The sequence below is a fragment of the Lithobates pipiens genome, unplaced genomic scaffold (assembly GCF_037356315.1).
Source record: "Lithobates pipiens isolate NorthernLeopardFrog02 unplaced genomic scaffold, aLitPip1_a1.2 Scaffold_13, whole genome shotgun sequence".
NCBI classification, from domain to species: domain Eukaryota; kingdom Metazoa; phylum Chordata; class Amphibia; order Anura; family Ranidae; genus Lithobates; species Lithobates pipiens.
In genome coordinates this window covers 533,365,290-533,385,854 of record NW_027507718.1, presented here as the reverse complement: position 1 = coordinate 533,385,854, position 20,565 = coordinate 533,365,290, and the positions used below count along the sequence as shown (strand labels likewise).

Below are 20,565 nucleotides of genomic sequence, written 5' to 3'. Positions count from 1 at the left end.
TACGATCACCATGTCACGTGGTGTCAGGGGCCCTACGATCACCATGTCACGTGGTGTCAGGGGCCCTGCGATCACCATGTCACGTGGTGTCAGGGGCCCTACGATCACCATGTCACGTGGTGTCAGGGGCCCTACGATTACCATGTCACGTGGTGTCAGGGGCCCTACGATCACCATGTCACGTGGTGTCAGGGGCCCTACGATCACCATGTCACGTGGTGTCAGGGGCCCTACGATCACCATGTCACGTGGTGTCAGGGGCCCTACGATGACCATGTCACGTGGTGTCAGGGGCCCTACGATGACCATGTCACGTGGTGTCAGGGGCCCTACAATCACCATGTCACGTGGTGTCAGGGGCCCTACGATTATCATGTCACGTGGTGTCAGGGGCCCTACGATCACCATGTCACGTGGTGTCAGGGGCCCTACGATCACCATGTCACGTGGTGTCAGGGGCCCTACGATCACGATTTCACGTGGTGTCAGGGGCCCTACGATCACCATGTCACGTGGTGTCAGGGGCCCTACGATCACCATGTCACGTGGTGTCAGGGGCCCTACGATCACCATGTCACGTGGTGTCAGGGGCCCTACGATCACCATGTCACGTGGTGTCGGGGCCCTACGATCACCATGTCACGTGGTGTCGGGGCCCTACAATCACCATGTCACGTGGTGTCGGGGCCCTACGATCACCATGTCACGTGGTGTCGGGGCCCTACGATCACCATGTCACGTGGTGTCAGGGGCCCTACGATCACCATGTCACGTGGTGTCAGGGGCCCTACGATCACCATGTCACGTGGTGTCAGGGGCCCTACGATCACCATGTCACGTGGTGTCAGGGGCCCTACGATCACGATTTCACGTGGTGTCAGGGGCCCTACGATCACCATGTCACGTGGTGTCAGGGGCCCTACGATCACCATGTCACGTGGTGTCAGGGGCCCTACGATCACCATGTCACGTGGTGTCAGGGGCCCTACGATCACCATGTCACGTGGTGTCAGGGGCCCTGCGATCACCATGTCACGTGGTGTCAGGGGCCCTACGATCACCATGTCACGTGGTGTCAGGGGCCCTACGATTACCATGTCACGTGGTGGCAGATGTTGCATGTGTACCTTTTTTGTGTATTATTGCTCCTCACAGATCAGGCAGCCGGTTCCTTTCAATGTACAGCAAATGCGAGAAAGAATCTCATGCACCTTTTTTGAGCTTCAAGATTTTTTAACTGTGTTTTTTCGTGCACAAAAAGGGGCTGATGGGATATACCGGGGCAGGGAGTTTCAGAGGGTAGGAGAGGCTCTAGAGAAGTCCTGGAGGTGGACAGGTTAGGGGCTGATTGGACATACTGGGAAAGGGAGTTGCAGAGGGTGGGGGAGGCTCTGGAGAAGTCCTGGAGGTGGACAGGTTAGAGGCTTATTGGATATACCGGGGCAGGGAGTTTCCGAGGATGGGAGAAGCTCTGGAGAAGTCCTGGAGGTGGACAGGTTAGGGGCTGATCGGATATACCGGGGCAGGGAGTTTCAGAGGGTAGGAGAGGCTCTAGAGAAGTCCTGGAGGTGGACAGGTTAGGGGCTGATGGGATATACTGGGGCAGGGGGTTTCAGAGGGTGGGAGAGGCTCTGGAGAAGTCCTGGAGGTGGACAGGTTAGGGGCTGATGGGATATACCGGGGCAGGGAGTTTCCGAGGGTAGGAGAGGCTCTAGAGAAGTCCTGGAGGTGGACAGGTTAGGGGCTGATGGGATATACCGGGGCAGAGAGTTTCCGAGGATGGGAGAAGCTCTGGAGAAGTCCTGGAGGTGGACAGGTTAGGGGCTGATGGGATATACCGGGAAAGGGAGTTTCAGAGGGTGGGGAAGGCTCTGGAGAAGTCCTGGAGGTGGACAGGCTAGAGGCTGATGGGATATACCGGGAAAGGGAGTTGCAGAGGGTGGGAGAGGCTCTGGAGAAGTCCTGGAGGTGGACAGGTTAGGGGCTGATTGGACATACTGGGAAAGGGAGTTGCAGAGGGTGGGGGAGGCTCTGGAGAAGTCCTGGAGGTGGACAGGTTAGGGGCTGATGGGATATACCGGGAAAGGGAGTTTCAGAGGGTGGGGAAGGCTCTGGAGAAGTCCTGGAGGTGGACAGGCTAGAGGCTGATGGGATATACCGGGAAAGGGAGTTGCAGAGGGTGGGAGAGGCTCTGGAGAAGTCCTGGAGGTGGACAGGTTAGGGGCTTATTGGATATACCGGGGCAGGGAGTTTCGAGGATGGGAGAAGCTCTGGAGAAGTCCTGGAGGTGGACAGGTTAGGGGCTGATGGGATATACCGGGAAAGGGAGTTGCAGAGGGTGGGGGAGGCTCTGGAGAAGTCCTGGAGGTGGACAGGTTAGGGGCTGATGGGATATACCGGGAAAGGGAGTTTCAGAGGGTGGGGAAGGCTCTGGAGAAGTCCTGGAGGTGGACAGGCTAGAGGCTGATGGGATATACCGGGAAAGGGAGTTGCAGAGGGTGAGAGAGGCTCTGGAGAAGTCCTGGAGGTGGACAGGTTAGGGGCTTATTGGATATACCGGGGCAGGGAGTTTCCGAGGATGGGAGAAGCTCTGGAGAAGTCCTGGAGGTGGACAGGTTAGGGGCTGATGGGATATACCGGGAAAGGGAGTTGCAGAGGGTGGGGGAGGCTCTGGAGAAGTCCTGGAGGTGGACAGGTTAGGGGCTGATGGGATATACCGGGAAAGGGAGTTTCAGAGGGTGGGGGAGGCTCTGGAGAAGTCCTGGAGGTGGACAGGTTAGAGGCTGATGGGATATACCGGGAAAGGGAGTTGCAGAGGGTGGGAGAGGCTCTGGAGAAGTCCTGGAGGTGGACAGGTTAGGGGCTTATTGGATATACCGGGGCAGGGTGTTTCAGAGGGTGGGAGAAGCTCTAGAGAAGTCCTGGAGATGGACAGGTTAGGGGCTGATCGGATATACTGGGGGGCAGGGAGTTTCAGAGGGTGGGAGAAGCTCTAGAGAAGTTCTGGAGGTGGACAGGTTAGGGGCTGATGGGATATACCGGGGCAGGGAGTTTCAGAGGGTGGGAGAAGCTCTAGAGAAGTCCTGGAGATGGACAGGTTAGGGGCTGATCGGATATACTGGGGGGCAGGGAGTTTCAGAGGGTGGGAGAAGCTCTGGAGAAGTCCTGGAGGTAGACAGGTTAGGGGCTGATCGGATATACGGGGACAGGGAGTTCAGGAGGATGGGAGAGGCTCTGGAGAAGTTTTGAAGATGAACATGATTGGAGGTAACAAGGGAGCTAGAGAGCAGGAGGTCCTGTGAGGAGCGGAGGGGACGATTTGGGCGATATCTGCAGATGAGGTTGGTGATGTAGATGGGGGCGAGGTTGTGGATGGCCTTGTATGTTATGGATAGCATTTTGAATTTTATACGGTGGGGGAGGGGAAGCCAGTGAAGGGATTGGCAGAGAGGGGCAGCAGTCACAGATCGATTAGTGAGGTGTATTAATCTAGAAGCAGCATTCATAATAGACGGAAGGGGGAGGAGCCTGTGTAAGGGTCGGCCATAATGGAGAGAGTTGCAGGAGTCGAGGTGGGAAATAACCAAGGAGTGAAGAAGTTGCTTTGTGGTGTCATTAGTCAGGAAGGTGGAATTCTGGAGATGTTGCGGAGGTTAATGCCGCGTGCACACGATCAAACAATCCGGTGGAAAAGTCCGGCAAACTCAAGTCCGCCAGACAATCCCCCCGTGTGTGGCCTCCGGCATACTTTTTTGACCTGAAAGTACGGCGGACTTAGAATGCCGTGTTGCACTCCAATCTTCCCGCCGCGCGGCCCCCCCACCCCAAAGCACCTTGTCCCCATGTTGATGAGGACAAGGGCCTCTTCCCGACAACCCTGGCCGTTGGTTGTCGGGGTCTGCGGGCGGGGGGCTTATCGGAATCCGGGAGCCCCCTTTAATAAGGGGGCCCCCGGATACCGGCCCCCCACCCTATGTGAATGAGTATGGGGTACAATGTACCCCTACCCATTCACCTGTAAAATAAAAGTACAAAAAAACACAACACACGAGATAAAATACTTTATTGCACAGCTCCGGGGGTCTTCCGTCTTCGGGGGTCTTCTCGCCGGACTCCTCCGCTATCTTCGTGTAGCTCTTTTGCTAGCGGAGGAGTCCGGCTTTCTTCCTCCCCGCCGGCCTCTTCTTCCGACTTCAGGGGTCTTGTCCCCCTCTTCGGTTCTTCTGCCGGGCCACCGCGCCTTCTTCTAGCTCTTTTACAGGCGGTGGCCCGGTCTTTTGTCGCTGCTTCCGCCTTCCGTTCTTCTGTTCTTCTCTTCTTCTTCAGATGTTGCCTCGCCGAGTCCTCCGCTCACAATGACAGGGAACGGGCACGCGGCGACTTATATAGGGACAAGGGGCGGGGTCTTCGGTGGATGTCACATGGGTTCATGTCACATGGCGACAGTCCCAGCATCATAAGGGGGCGGGGTCACCATGTGACATGAACCCATGTGACATCCACCGAAGACCCCGCCCCTTGTCCCTATATAAGTCGCCGCGTGCCCGTTCCCTGTCATTGTGAGCGGAGGACTCGGCGAGGCAACATCTGAAGAAGAAAAACAGAAGAACGGAAGGCGGCGGCGACAGGAGACCGGGCCACCGCCTGTAAAAGAGCTAGAAGAAGGCGCGGTGGCCTGGCAGAAGAACCGAAGAGGGGGATAAGACCCCCGAAGTCGGGAGAAGAGGCTGGCGGCGAGGAAGAAAGCCGGACTCCTCCGCTAGCAAAAGAGCTACAAGAAGATAGCGGAGGAGTCCGGCGAGAAGACCCCCGAAGACGGAAGACCCCCGGAGCTGTGCAATAAAGTATTTTATTTCGTGTGTTGTGTTTTTTTGTACTTTTATTTTATAGGTGAATGGGTAGGGGTACATTGTACCCCATACTCATTCACATAGGGTGGGGGGCCGGTATCCAAAGGCCCCCTTATTAAAGGGGGCTCCCGGATTCCGATAAGCCCCCCGCCCGCAGACCCTGACAACCAACGGCCAGGGTTGTCGGGAAGAGGCCCTTGTCCTCATCAACATGGGGACAAGGTGCTTTGGGGTGGGGGGGCCGCGCGGCCCCCCCTTCCCCAAGGCACCCCCCATGTTGAGGGCACGCGGCCTGGTACGGCTCAGGAGGGGGGGGGGGGCGCTTGCTCGCCCCCCCTTTCCTGGCCGGCCGGGTAGCGTGCTCGGACAAGGGTCTGTTGTGGACTTGGGGGGGACCCCCACACCGATTTTTTTTCGTCGTTGGGGTTCCCCTTTAAGTCCATACCAGGCGGCGGGGCCAGCGACGTCTCCTTCGCGGGCCCCGCCTACCTGGAGACGTGCTCGAAATGAGCGGACTTTCCTCCGCGTGTGTGGGCGAGTCCGTTCATTTCAAAAGTAGGTGGTATGAAGGATGGAAGGTGGACAGAGCGGAGGTATGAAGGATGGAAGGTGGACAGAGCGGAGGTATGAAGGATGGAAGGTGGACAGAGCGGAGGTATGAAGGATGGAAGGTGGACAGAGCGGAGGTATGAAGGATGGAAGGTGGACAGAGCGGAGGTATGAAGGATGGAAGGTGGACAGAGCGGAGGTATGAAGGATGGAAGGTGGACAGAGAGGAGGTATGAAGGATGGAAGGTGGACAGAGCGGAGGTATGAAGGATGGAAGGTGGACAGAGCGGAGGTATGAAGGATGGAAGGTGGACAGAGCGGAGGTAGAAGGATGGAATCTGTATTCATTATATCACACCGATCCCCCGTCTTCTCTCCTCTCAGGAATATGGGGGTTTCCTGCTGTCTCGGGGTCATTCCTCCGATGGTGGTGAAGCTGATAACCATTCTGGTGATCCTATCTGTCAAGTTCTCCAGCTTTGTAAAGAGAAGATCCTCATCAGTGGAGAAGAGTCCACACCAAAGCAAGCCAGGTAATCCCGACACAGGAGATGTTTCTCTGCATCCTCTGAAATATCGTTTTTTTCCCTCTTGGTCCGACTAGTAGAGCTGTTTTTTTCCCACTTCCGTTAACAGGGTGACAACATCATTTGTCCTGTAGTTAAATGACACGGCAGTGTTGTCACCATGGGAAAAGGGGAGGCTTAGTGGACACATATTAAGAAAATAGCCAACCCAACCAACCAACTTGTAACCAATGGGACTTTTTAGGCACCAATAAAATGAGATGATGATATGAATATGATTTTACTTCTTATTTCTACACTGTCCGTTTATTTATTTTTTAACACTTTTATTCCTATCACAAGGCATTCCTATACCTTGTGATATAAATACGGTATGCAGGTCCTCTTTATGGAAACGTCTGAGATCTAGAAGACCCTAAATATCTCCTCTATCCTGTAAAGCATAAGATAAAAAACATTGAACTCTGCTTTCTAGGAGAGAAAAAAAAGCCAACGTTTACATCTGCAGGAGCCAGAAGTGACGTCATGACCGCTTTTGGCCTCCCAGGACCATAGAGATGGCCCGGGACCATGGCTAGCTCTGTGGTTACCCCGGCGCCACCGCTAGATTTAATCTCGGCTCTCCGATCGCACGGGAGAGTATGGAAAGGCGCCGATGGACAGCAGGAACTAAAGAAGAAAGAAAAAAGAAAGGGGATTTTCTTTCTCTTCCAGTAAAGCCATTGGTGATGTGAGGGACCTATGCGGGTCCATATACTCCACTGGATACACATAATTAGATCCTCCTGGCACCCCATTGTTCCTTCTGCAGCCATAGAGGTCTCTTTGGGTTTCAAGAAAAGGATTGTTTTTGGAGATCTCTGCAGTTTGCTTTCTATAGGCCTGTAGCACACCCCAGTAGCCAATATCTTCAGGGAAGCCCCCCCATAAGTGTTTATTCTAGGGATGGTCCCGATGATCAAGTCAAAATGGGTGTTCGTTTGCTCACAAGCCAACCCGAACATATGGGGCGTTTGCGGCAAATTCAAGCACTTCCCCCCCCCCCTATCCTGGCCTACCAAGCTGCTAGCTTCAATAAGGGTCTGGTGTGGATTTTGGGGGGCCCCACACCAATTTTTTATTTTATTTTTTGGAGTGGGGTTCTCCTCAAACTTTCGGGTCTGGTATGGATTGGGGGGGACCCCACGCTGTTTTTACTCCTTGATTTTTATGTATATTGCCGGGACCCGACAATACAATACAGCCACGAGCAAGTTTGAATTACATTTTTTCCTTTAGAAATTTCATTTTGCTGCGGCACTGTAAAAAACATGGGAAGGATGCGCTACTTTACAGGCAGACTAAGGGGACCCCATATCCACGGTATTTAAAGAAATATTACATTTTTATTGTTTCACTATAAGCATTATTAAAATCACTGCTGGGGCGGGACCCGGGTCCCCAAACGCTTTTTATGGAAATACCAAGCATATAAGTCTTTAAATTTTTCACATTCGTGTCCCATAGACTTTAATAAGGTTCACATGTTCACCCAAATTTTTTGTCTTTTTGTATGTTCTGGTGTAAACCGAACCGGGGGAGGAGGGGGGAGGGGTGTTCGGCCCATCCCTACTTTATTATCTCAACACAAAGTCTAAGTGTGAGACTGGTGAGAAACATCTCCATTACATTTTCATGGGGTGAAACCCTGGAGGGAAGGCCATGTGCCAGGAAGTGCCTCAGATATTTACTACGTCTCCTAGCATGCACAGCAGCACCCCCCATCCTCCAAGTCTGGTGATTGGGCAGGTAGTAAACATCCTTCATTTAGAATGTTAACTCTAGCACACCCTACTGGAGCAAACTTAACATAACCTGTGACTGAGGTAATACACATCAGCCAGTTAAACTGAATAAAGCTCAAAAATACAAAAAAAGATAACAAATACTACATCCTCACACTCCAATGGAATATTTAAAGTTTTAGAAGCACCCCTCACCCCATAAGCAGTACCCCGGGGATCGGAGTAACCTTGTATGCTGGGGGACTTCTGAGGATCCGGTACCCAACACCAAATCTAACCCTTATCTTCCCCTAACCTGCGACACGAACCAACACTAATCTCCCTAAATCCCAACCCAAACTTTAAAACTTCACCCCAACCTTAACCTAACCCCAAAGGTTAACCCTTAACATTAAGTCCACATCCAAGAAGCAGGTGAGGACCTGCTAAAGAGACAATGTTGGCTCTGACCCGTGAGAGATTTGGGTTTAAACCTTGACTCACATGTGCAGCATTCCTGTCCTCTCAGCCATCCCTGTCCTAAAGTTTCTTCTTTATAAGTCTACAGGAAGCCCCATCTGCCCATCTTTTGGTGCCCATCACCATGAATGTGCTGAAATTGTTTTCTCTCGTCAGATCTGAATATGGAGAAATCCTCACACCGGACAAGGACCAACCTCTACTATAAGGTGAGACCTCCATTGCTACAACTGACTTTTCTTTGATAACAGAACAATATAAAATGAAAAAAAAAAAAACCCTCTGATTGGCTATGTGGCCAAATTTAAAGTCCATCCTGAGCTCATTTGGCCGGGCTTCTCCTAAGGGTCACTGGAGTGAAATTGGTTTTGCACTCCTGTGACCCGTTTTCAGCGGAGATCGGTCTGAAGTCCGCTCTCTGATGACGTCACTGGAATCAGTCCAGGCACCGCGTCATCACGGTAATAAAGTCCTGGACTGATACCTGTCTCAGAGAGCCGCTGAGAGCCTGAGAATGCCGCTCCCCGCCCCTCAACAGCTCAGTGCTCCAATGAGAGGGTAGGAGCAAAGAGGAGAGCTGCCGATTGACAGTCACCAGCTCTCCTCTGGGATATGTGAGAACCGAGCCATCAGCGGTGTCCGATCGGTCAGTTCTCAGTGCAGAGGCGGCGGGGGACATGCAGCAGCGGTCCCATGCTGCATCCACCTAGGTAAGTATAAAAAAATAACCCATACTTCTCTTTTAACTAAAAAGTAGAACTGTCTATGGCTTGTCCTCAGGGCCAATGACTGATATTCTGAGCTCTGGTGAAGAATTTGCAGTGATCATTGCTGGTTTATGAATTCAGGAAGGATTCATGCTCACTTGCCCAGTTTGCTTGCCGAGCCCTATTGATTAATATCATAGACACCGATCACTCTGACCCGTGCCATGGCTGTCAGATCATGTAATATGAGGTCAAACCTTAGGAGTTTCAATTTGTATGCAATCAGGCCGGCCCTTCACTACATGGTTTTGGAAAACCTGAAGGTGTGTATGGGGCTTCAGAAGCTTGTGACAGACCCAACCAGGACAAAGACGTTTGGAGGGGACTGCAGGGTGGCCTTCTGCCTACTGACTTTGGGCCCTGGCTTTTGAAGGAAGCACTACTCTTTGGAAGGTGTGTGCCTGGGGGGACCCTTGAAGTGGTCTTGCTTCAGATTCAGGTCCATGTCTCCCCAAACCACACAGATTTGGGACCTTTGTGCCCAAAGCAACGGTGACTGTTTCAGACTGTGAGACTCAGAGCAGATGTTAATACAATCAGCTCTAAACAATCTGATGCTGGGGTCTCCTGCTCTAATATGTTCACTAAGGTGTCTTTCTCCCATTGTATCATTTTCCCATTGTGTGTCTCCTAGGTGTGCATTGCCATTGGTTATTGAGTCACCTATTGTTTCTGTCTGTCTGCTCATCTCTTGGAGATGTGATTAATATTGTGTCCACTTTACCTCCTTACTAAACTATTTGTCAGAAACCATGAATCAGACTGAGAAAGAAGTACGGTTAAATCTCACTTGTTTAATAATAATAAAAACAAGGTAAACAGAGTAAACATAGTCAAAACATAGCCAGAGTTCTGGAACTTGAATGGATAGTCAGACAAGCCAAAACGTCAGGGAGCCAGAGATCAGCATTTTACAACAGCAAGCAGGATCTGGAGCCAGAAGGGATGTCAGCCAAGCAAGTCTTTAACAGGAACACAGGAGAGCGTCTCTAGAGATGTGACCAAGGCGAAGGCAGAGATCATCTGGGCCGGACAGCTTAAGTAGGCAGGACTGACGAGCAGGACCATCAACAGGTGATTAACTGTGGAGAGATAGGGGCTGGAAATTAACCAACAGCTGATCGGTCAGCTCAGAGAAGGAAGGGCTGGGCACAGCCCTGACACTATTGTGGGATGTTATATGTCTATGTTGATTCGCTTACCGTTTAACTACTGCTTATGTTTGTGGTAATTGTTCCTTAGATATGCTATTTACAGTTTGCATTGTTTAGGATAATGTGATCAAACTCTTATCTGATCGTACATGCTAGATATTCTATGTGAATTTACAATAAAATGTTCCAGTTTGCACCTAAGCTAGTGTCGTCCAGATCTTAGGTACAATATTCCACTATAATACGGGGGGGAGGAGGGTTCCTGGTTCCAGACTGGAGGAATCTGTATCTTAGCGGAAGCACCCAGGCTGGGAGCCAGGCTTTCCCTCACAAAGCTTACCATAGATTCTCATAGTGGGAGGTCAATGAGGTCCACAGATTGGGAGGAAAGGGTTCATGAAAGGAGAACCCACATTATATATATATATATATATATATATAGAGAGAGAGAGAGAGCGCTTGGGATGGAAAAGATCTTTGTAAGACAAAGTCAAACACACCGTGTCCTTCACCATGGGGCTCACAGGTATCACTGTTGCAGATTCAGGGTGGCCATACATCAGGAGAACCTCTCAATCTGCCCTATGGCTCATACAATCAATATATCTGCTCATTGGACACAATGTATTACGTATCTAATATCAGTTTAGGACCGAGGTCTCAAACTGGTGGCCCTCCAGCTCTTGTAAAACGACAAGTCCCATGAGGCATCACAAGGCTGACAGCTACCAGCATGGCTCCCTCAGGCAGAGGCATGATGGGACTTGTAGTTTCGCAACAGCCGGAGGGCCACCAGTTTGAGACCCCCTGGTTCGGGATGTCATAGGAAGATTCACAGATGGTTAGAAGATGACTTCTCAACGCATTCCATGAAACAAAGGTGGGCTATGGGACGTATTGTTATGAAACTCCCGGAATCCCAGCCGGGACCTCTGTATGGGGTAAACAATGTGGTGCGAGTTCTATCTGGAGCGTCTTTCTTTTTTATGATCCCGCTGGATATTGTGCTTCATCAGAGACTCTTTTTTTCAGAGAAGGACGGACTGTATACACTGCGGAGGATCTGTTAAGTACTTACTGCCCACTCACAGTACATTCACTGCGAGCGGGCGGCACAGCCGGGCACTGCGACCTACCCATACGTCACTGTGAACTTCCAGATTTTTGGGTGCGTGTGCACGCCCCCTGTTGACCTGTGTTGGGATTGGACACCGCACAAGTTTGTCAGCAGATTTCAACCAATGATTTTGGCTGATATCCGATGATTGGCTGTGGCCAATCACAGCACAGAGGTCTGTCCACAGACCTGTCTGTTTCCAGTGACATACCAACGGAGAAGCCCGTCCTGGGTGCCACACATTGGGGGAGGGGGGGAGGGTGTCAGGCCGGCACCACTTATTCAGCAGTTCTGCTTCCCATTTCAAGCATAGGCAGCTTTGACCTTTTGTAACGGTCTCCGCAAAGATGGTGCCGGCCCACAGAGGGGAAATGACGCATACGGCGGCAGGAAGTGCCCGCTGGAATGCATTTCCGGCCCAATTTTCTGGTCCCCGTGGTTGTCGTGCGTTCCACATTGCAGAACCATGCTTTTCTTCAAGCTCTGCATCCCACAGAACACCCCAGAAATGTTCACATCCTTATTCCACTGTCAGTAAGTGATCGTTGTCACTCTAGGAAGGAAGTGTGTTACTGGCAGGATCACCAGATGAAAATAAAAGAAACTCCAGAAGAAAAAAAACAAAAACAAATGCATCCACCCGCTGTTTTTGAAATTATATTTTGTATCTGATTGATATATATTATTGGAAGTAACATTTCAAACCAAAAAAAAATTGACGGAGACATACAGAGGGAGGGGTCAGTGCTCTACATGGGGGAAATTTGACATACAGAGGGAGGGGTCAGTGCTCTACATGGGGGAAATTTGACATACAGAGGGAGGGGTCAGCGCTCTACATGGGGGGTGGAGCCACTGCTGATTATTTTACTGTGTGCAAATTTCCCCTTGATCTATTGGACTCTGTATACAACAGAGTTTTATTTAGTAGGAAGTGAGGAGAGACTGGAAAACATGTGAGGAGGAGTCGGGAGCTCCCCCTTCTGGCTGGATAGTACAAAACACACTACTGATGAACAATATGTCCCACTTACCTGATTTGTATGATAACATTTAGTCCTGACTGTAACAAGTAAATAAAAGATATGTAGGCCTGATATGCTTCCCCTTTTGTGGACTAGCCTCATGTAAGGAATGAAAGAGAGGCTTTGGCTTCTACAGGCAACACGGGCAGTTCTTCTTTCAGAATTAAGGCTGCAGTGCACCCCAGGGCCGTATATCATTTTCTTTCCTGTGGGGGGGGGGGGGGGTTCAGCCTTGGGTACCATGGGGTACATAATCAGCGGGCCTTTACAGGCTGCACCACCCCCTGCTGCCTCATCGGCCAGTAGGTAGCTTAAGCTTCCTCAAAAGTCCTGACATCCCCCAGGATTCCCCAATGCCCGGCGGGCGACAGCATGTTAGTTTTTTATGCAAATGTAGTAAGTTTCGACTGTGACAGGAGACAAGCTGTGCGTCTCCCGGAGCTGGTAATCCCACAGCTCCACTAGTCTAGCTGCTGTGCCATTGACCTATGACCCCCCCGATCCCCCCTTATCTACGCCCTTAATGCGCCAGCATAGAGGAATAAAGGATGTAAATATTCCCACATCGCCCTAGTGATAATTGCTACGAGAAGCAGCCTCCTGTTCTCAGCACTCAGAGTTTCCCCCATATTCTATATATGTGTGCGGGGATACTATCTACACCACCAGAGTTCTTCCTTCTATGTACGACTCTCAGGATTTTATCATCATTATTTATTTCCAGGTGACTGAAGATCAGAAGATCCACGAGGATACAGAAGATGATCCGGATCTGCTCTATGACAATACGGAGGTGACTCTGCCCTGTGATGTGTACAAGTCCGCCTGCTGTGCCCGCTGACAGCTGAAAGTGAAAAAAAAAAAGAATTGCCTGAAAAAATAAAGAAAAAGGGGTGTTGGGTCCCACCACCAAGTCCATACCAGGCCTTTTGGGTCAACATGAGTAGCTCTGTCCCCCTACCGGAAAGCACCTTATCCCCATGTTGATGAGGACAAAGGTCTCTTCCCGACAACCCTGGGTGGTGGTTGTGGGGGTCTGCAGACAGGGAGCTTAATGGAATTTGGAAGCCCCCTTTAACAAGGGGGATATCAGAACCCGCCCTCATGCGAATGAGTATGGGGTACATTGTGCCAAAAAAAGTGTCAAAAGTAAATAAAAACACACACAGGTTTTTGACAATTCCTTCATTAAAAATAAAATAAAAAAAGTCCCCCGATGTAGATCCTACCTCAATCACAGCGCTTCACCCGCGAGGAAGACTCACCGCCGAATACCTGCTCCTCCGTCTGACCGTTCTTAAATAGGTAAGGGGGCGGGCCCACGTGGTGACATCACAGAGTGGCCCCATCCCCTTGTGACATCACTGACCAGCACATGCTGGGTCGGTGACATCACAAGGGAGCCCCGCCCCTTACCTATTTAAGAAATGTCACAGGGCGGAGCAGGCATTCAGCAGTCAGACGTTGATGAGTCTTTTTTCTGGGTCCGGCGTGATTGACGATAGATCTGTATCGGGGGACATTGTTTTGTTTTTTAATTAATAAAGGAATTGTCAAAGACTAGTGTACTGGTTTCATTTTTTTGGTAAATGAGACCCAAAGGGCCTGGTATGCATAGGGGGACCCCACACCATTTGCCGGCAATAGATTTCAGCTCTGAAGTAAATTTAAATGTTATTTGTTTTTCTTTAGAAATGTCAGTTTTGCTGCAGCAGGTTCTATACATGGTACAGATGTGTCACTCTACAGGCAGACTAAGGGGACCCCCCCCCCCCAGGCACTATATTTACATAGTTAGGTTGAAAAAAAAGACACAAGTCCATCTACTTCAACCAAATAATACAAAATAAATAAAATACAGTCCCATATACACAATCCTATACCCACAGTTGATCAAGAGGAAGGGGAAAAACCCCAGCAAAGTATGATCCTATTTTCTACAGCAGGGAAAAAAAATCCTTCCTGATCCCCTGAGAGGAATTTTTAATTTTTATTGTTTCACTTTAAGCATCAATATAATCACTGCTCCTGAAAAAATGGTCATTTAGAAAACATTTTTTTTGCACTGATACACGTACCCCCATCCCCCATCTATGGCTTTCATATAAGCCTTCAAAATGGGCACTTTCGATTTTTCATGTCTGGGTCCCATAGACTTTATTAGAATTAGCGACTCGGAGCTGAACTTTCCCTCTGTTCAGCAGCAAATAAATTTTGAAAAAAGGAGATTTTGAAAACCTGGGTACCCTCCTCTCTCCTGTGTCTCTTCAGCCCGTCACCCTCCTCTCTCCCGTGTCTCTGTGGCCCGTCACCCTCCTCTCTCCTGTGTCTCTGCAGCCCGTCACCCTCCTCTCTCCTGTGTCTCTGCAGCCCGTCACCCTCCTCTCTCCTGTGTCTCTGCAGCCCATCACCCTCCTCTCTCCTGTGTCTCTGCAGCCCGTCACCCTCCTCTCTCCTGTGTCTCTGCAGCCCGTCACCCTCCTCTCTCCTGTGTCTCTGCAGCCCGTCACCCTCCTCTCTCCTGTGTCTCTGCAGCCCGTCACCCTCCTCTCTCCTGTGTCTCTGCAGCCCGTCACCCTCCTCTCTCCTGTGTCTCTGCAGCCCATCACCCTCCTCTCTCCTGTGTCTCTGCAGCCTGTCACCCTCCTCTCTCCTGTGTCTCTGCAGCCCGTCACCCTCCTCTCTCCTGTGTCTCTGCAGCCCGTCACCCTCCTCTCTCCTGTGTCTCTGCAGCCCGTCACCCTCCTCTCTCCTGTGTCTCTGCAGCCCGTCACCCTCCTCTCTCCTGTGTCTCTGCAGCCCGTCACCCTCCTCTCTCCTGTGTCTCTGCAGCCCGTCTGTCAGGGAACTCACCATACGTATGCCCGTCCCCGTATAGCGGCAGTTTCCCTTCGTTCCAGGCGTCATGCGCGGTGTCCCCGTCAGAGGCGTACTAATTCCAGGACGAACGGACGTATGCTAATCCGAACACGTGGACGTACGCCAATCCGAACACGCGAAGACACCCGCGCAAACTGAACGGATGTACGTATTCACGCACGGACGGCCACTTCCACCAATCCTGGCTCACTCCCCTCTATATAAACAGGATCCTGGCCTGACATCAGTGCTGGATCGTCTTCAGCTACTCCTGTAGACCTGATCGTTGTTCCTGTGACCTTGACCCTGTGACCTTGCTCCCGTGATCCTTGTTCCTGTGACCGGTTCCTGACACCCGCCCTTTGGATACCCTGTGCTACTATCTCCTGGACTACCTTTGACCCCGGCTTGGACTTCGACTTTGGCTTGTCTCCTGAATCTGTACCTTGTTTGCTTGCACGTTGCCAGACCCTTGCTTGTTCCTGATTACGCACCTGCCTCCTGTTATTGTACCGCATTGCCTGCCAGTTGCCGACCTTGCCTGTTACAGACACCCAGTGCTTCCTGCACACCTGCTGATCTTCCGGTGCCAACCTACGTGTCCAGTCAACATCTCTTCTACCGTGAGGACCCAGCATCTCCAAGGTCTGCTACTTCCACCTTCAGGCACCTGCACCCTTTCGTGTCCTCACGCTCCCTGTCCCCATCCTCAGGGGCGTGGAGACCAGAACCGTGCGAGAGGCCACCCTCAGCAGTCTGACTCCACTGTAAGGTACGTGACACCGTCACCCTCCTCTCTCCTGTGTCTCTGCAGTCCGTCACCCTCCTCTCTCCTGTGTCTCTGCAGCCTGTCACCCTCCTCTCTCCTGTGTCTCTGCGGCCCGTCACCCTCCCCTCTCCTGTGTCTCTGCGGCCCGTCACCCTCCCCTCTCCTGTGTCTCTGCGGCCCGTCACCCTCCCCTCTCCTGTGTCTCTGCAGCCCGTCACCCTCCTCTCTCCTGTGTCACTGCGGCCCGTCACCCTCCTCTCTCCTGTGTCTCTGCGGCCCGTCACCCTCCTCTCTCCTGTGTCACTGCAGCCCATCACCCTCCTCTCTCCTGTGTCTCTGCAGCCCATCACCCTCCTCTCTCCTGTGTCTCTGCAGCCCATCACCCTCCTCTCTCTTGTGTCTCTGCGGCCCGTCACCCTCCTCTCTCCTGTGTCTCTGCGGCCCGTCACCCTCCTCTCTCCTGTGTCTCTGCAGCCTGTCACCCTTCTCTCTCCTGTGTCTCTGCAGCCTGTCACCCTCCTCTCTCCTGTGTCTCTGCAGCCCGTCACCCTCCTCTCTCCTGTGTCTCTGCAGCCCGTCACCCTCCTCTCTCCTGTGTCTCTAAAGCCCGTCACCCTCCTCTCTCCTGTGTCTCTGCAGCCCGTCACCCTCCTCTCTCCTGTGTCTCTGCAGCCCGTCACCCTCCTCTCTCCTGTGTCTCTGCAGCCCGTCACCCTTCTCTCTCCTGTGTCTCTGCAGCCCGTCACCCTCCTCTCTCCTGTGTCTCTACAGCTCGTCACCCTCCTCTCTCCTGTGTCTCTGCGGCCTGTCACCCTCCTCTCTCCTGTGTCTCTGCGGCCCGTCACCCTCCTCTCTCCTGTGTCTCTGCGGCCCGTCACCCTCCTCTCTCCTGTGTCTCTGCGGCCCGTCACCCTCCTCTCTCCTGTGTCTCTGCAGCATGTCACCCTCCTCTCTCCTGTGTCTCTGCAGCCCGTCACCCTCCTCTCTCCTGTGTCTCTGCGGCCCGTCACCCTCCCCTCTCCTGTGTCTCTGCGGCCCGTCACCCTCCCCTCTCCTGTGTCTCTGCGGCCCGTCACCCTCCCCTCTCCTGTGTCTCTGTGGCCCGTCACCCTCCTCTCTCCTGTGTCTGTTGCCTGTGTAATCTTTCAGAATTAAGGCTGCAGTGCACCAGATAGCCATACAATTTTCTTTCCTGGGGGGTTTAGCCCTGGGTACCCAGGGGTACATAATAAGTGGGTCCTCAGCCAATAGGTAGCTGAAGCTTCCTCAAGAGTCCATCCCTCTGGACATCACCCGGGATCCCCTGATTCCCAGCGGGCGGCAGCATATTTGTTTTTTTTAAACAAATGTGGTAGACAGGTTGCGGCTGTGACAAGCTTTGCATCTGGAGCTGGTAGTCTCACAGCTCCACTCGCCTAGCTGCTGTGTCATTGACATATGGTCTGGGGGGTTCCACCCCTCTAACCCCCCCCCCCCTTTATCTACGCCCCTAATGCACCAGCTTGGAGGAATAAAGGATGGGAATGTTCCCACATCGCCCTCTAGTGATAATTGCTGTGAGAAGCTGCCTCCTGTTCTCAGCACTCAGAGTTTCCCCCGTATTCTATATATATGTGTGTGGGAATAACATGTACACCGCCAGAGTTCTATCTCCTCTCTATGATTCTCAGGATTTTATCATCATTATTTATTTCCAGGTGACTGAAGATCAGAAGATCCCTGAGGATGCAGAAGATGATCCGGATCTGATCTATGAGAATATGGAGGTGACCCCGCCCTGTGATGTGTACTCCTTTCATAATAAGACCAGAAAGATTTCCTCTAGCAACTGAGTGTGTGCAGGAGGCTCTGCGCACCACGAATGACATCATTGATCGGCATCATCCGTCATATCACTCTGTCATCCCTCCATCGTATCCCACCATCATATCACTCAATCATATCACTCCGTCATATCACTCCATCATATCACTCCGTCATATCACTCCGTCATATCACTCCGTCATATCACTCCGTCATATCATTCCGTCATATCACTCTATCATATCACTCTATCATATCACTCTATCATATCACTCTGTCATATCACTCTGTCATATCACTCTGTCATATCACTCTGTCATATCACTCCCTCATATCACTCCATCATATCACTCCCTCATATCACTCCCTCATATCACTCCATCATATCATTCCATCATATCATTCCATCATATCATTCCATCATATCACTCTATTATATCACTCCGTCATATCACTCCGTCATATCACTCCATCATATCACTCCATCATATCACTCCATCATATCACTCTATTATATCACTCCGTCATATCACTCCGTCATATCACTCCATCATATCACTCCATCATATCACTCTATTATATCACTCCGTCATATCACTCCATCATATCACTCCATCATATCACTCCGTCATATCACTCCATCATATCACTCCATCATATCACTCCATTATATCACTCCATTATATCACTCCGTCATATCACTCCATTATATCACTCCGTCATATCACTCCATCATATCACTCCGTCATATCACTCCGTCATATCACTCCATCATATCACTCCATTATATTACTCCGTCATCTCCCACCATTATATCACTCCATCATATCACTCCATCATATCACTCCGTCATATCACTCCGTCATATCACTCAGTCATATCACTCAGTCATATCACTCCGTCATATCACTCCATCATATCACTCCATCATATCACTCCATTATATTACTCCGTCATCTCCCACCATCATATCACTCCATCATATCACTCCATCATATCACTCCATCATATCACTCCGTCATATCATTCCGTCATATCACTCCCTCATATCACTCCATCATATCACTCCATCATATCACTCCGTCATATCATTCCGTCATATCACTCCCTCATATCACTCCATCATATCACTCCATCATATCACTCCGTCATATCATTCCGTCATATCACTCCCTCATATCACTCCAGCATATCACTCCATCATATCATTCCGTCATATCACTCCCTCATATCACTCCATCATATCACTCCATCATATCATTCCGTCATATCACTCTATTATATCACTCCGTCATATCACTCCGTCATATCACTCCATCATATCACTCCATCATATCACTCCATCATATCACTCTATTATATCACTCCGTCATATCACTCCATCATATCACTCCATCATATCACTTCATCATATCACTCCATCATATCACTCTATTATATCACTCCGTCATATCACTCCATCATATCACTCCATCATATCACTCCATCATATCACTCTATTATATCACTCCGTCATATCACTCCATTATATCACTCCGTCATATCACTCCGTCATATCACTCCATCATATCACTCCGTCATATCACTCCATCATATCACTCCGTCATATCACTCCGTCATATCACTCCATCATATCACTCCATCATATCACTCCATTATATTACTCCGTCATCTCCCACCATTATATCACTCCATCATATCACTCCATCATATCACTCCGTCATATCACTTCGTCATATCACTCCGTCATATCACTCCGTCATATCACTCCATCATATCCCACCCTCATATCACTCCATTATATCACTCCGTCATATCACTCCATTATATCACTCCGTCATATCACTCCGTCATATCACTCCGTCATATCACTCCATCATATCACTCCGTCATATCACTCCATCATATCACTCCGTCATATCACTCCATCATATCACTCCATCATATCACTCCATTATATTACTCCGTCATCTCCCACCATTATATCACTCCATCATATCACTCCATCATATCACTCCATCATATCACTCCGTCATATCACTCCGTCATATCACTCCGTCATATCACTCCATCATATCACTCCATCATATCACTCCATCATATCCCACCCTCATATCACTCCATTATATCACTCCGTCATATCACTCCATTATATCACTCCGTCATATCACTCTATTATATCACTCCATCATATCACTCCATCATATCACTCCATCATATCACTCCGTCATATCACTGCATTATATCACCTTCTGGGATGATACATGTTTGTAGATTCTTCTCACGTTCTCTTCTATCACTATAAAGCAGCTTTTATTTTTAAATCCATAAAACCGGAATGTGACCATTATTTGTGTGTTCCAATTCCGCCAAATAATGACGGAGTCGCGGAGAGTATCTGATGGGCTTCTCCAGTTTTTTCTCTCAATCATCCTAAAGAGGAACTCAGCAACATGAAAAATGATAAAATATAAAAGGTCCAAAAATGATACAACGAATAATTTGAACAAAAAAAAAAAAAACCCACAAATCAAAGCTTTGTAATCTCCATTGTACAGGACACCGGGGAAGGGTCCTTCATGGGAGATATGTGTCCCCATTATTTGGGTTGGGGTCCCTTTAAGAGGGATGAAAAGAAGCTCTGTGAAATACTCATCTATGCAGGGTGAGGAGCTTCAAGGGGATCCAGTAAAGAGAGAAAAATGAATTGCAGTATTCCTGGGATTAATAATTCCTGATATGGGACCCGTAATCCAGAGACTCTGAGAGATGTTGGGTGGGAAGGAGTCTCAAACCATGACTATGGATTCTGTGGTACTAAAAGGGTAAACCCGCCTGTAAAAGAGGGCTGAGAAGGGCCGGACGTTCTCAGCGGGTGTCCATGAGGTGTGGTGAGGAGAAG

At 50.2% G+C, this 20,565-nt stretch overlaps 1 protein-coding gene across 4 annotated transcripts in view; it reads left to right on the top strand.

Annotated features, from left to right (window-relative positions):
- The window catches only part of LOC143975706 (uncharacterized), a 90,801-nt gene extending 70,805 nt beyond the window's left edge, over positions 1–19,996 (top strand). For 3 of the 4 annotated variants that reach the window (XM_077478206.1, XM_077478204.1, XM_077478203.1), the window contains 4 exons: positions 5,784–5,932; positions 8,326–8,378; positions 12,957–13,025; positions 17,558–17,841. In XM_077478206.1, coding sequence (XP_077334332.1) covers positions 5,784–5,932; positions 8,326–8,378; positions 12,957–13,025; positions 17,558–17,692 — 406 coding nt within the window. In that variant the 3' untranslated portion in view covers positions 17,693–17,841. Of the gene's footprint in view, positions 1–5,783; positions 5,933–8,325; positions 8,379–12,956; positions 13,026–17,557 lie in introns of those variants that run through there. The other variant, XM_077478202.1, reaches the window with a different exon arrangement.
- Positions 19,997–20,565: the final 569 nt, after the last annotated feature.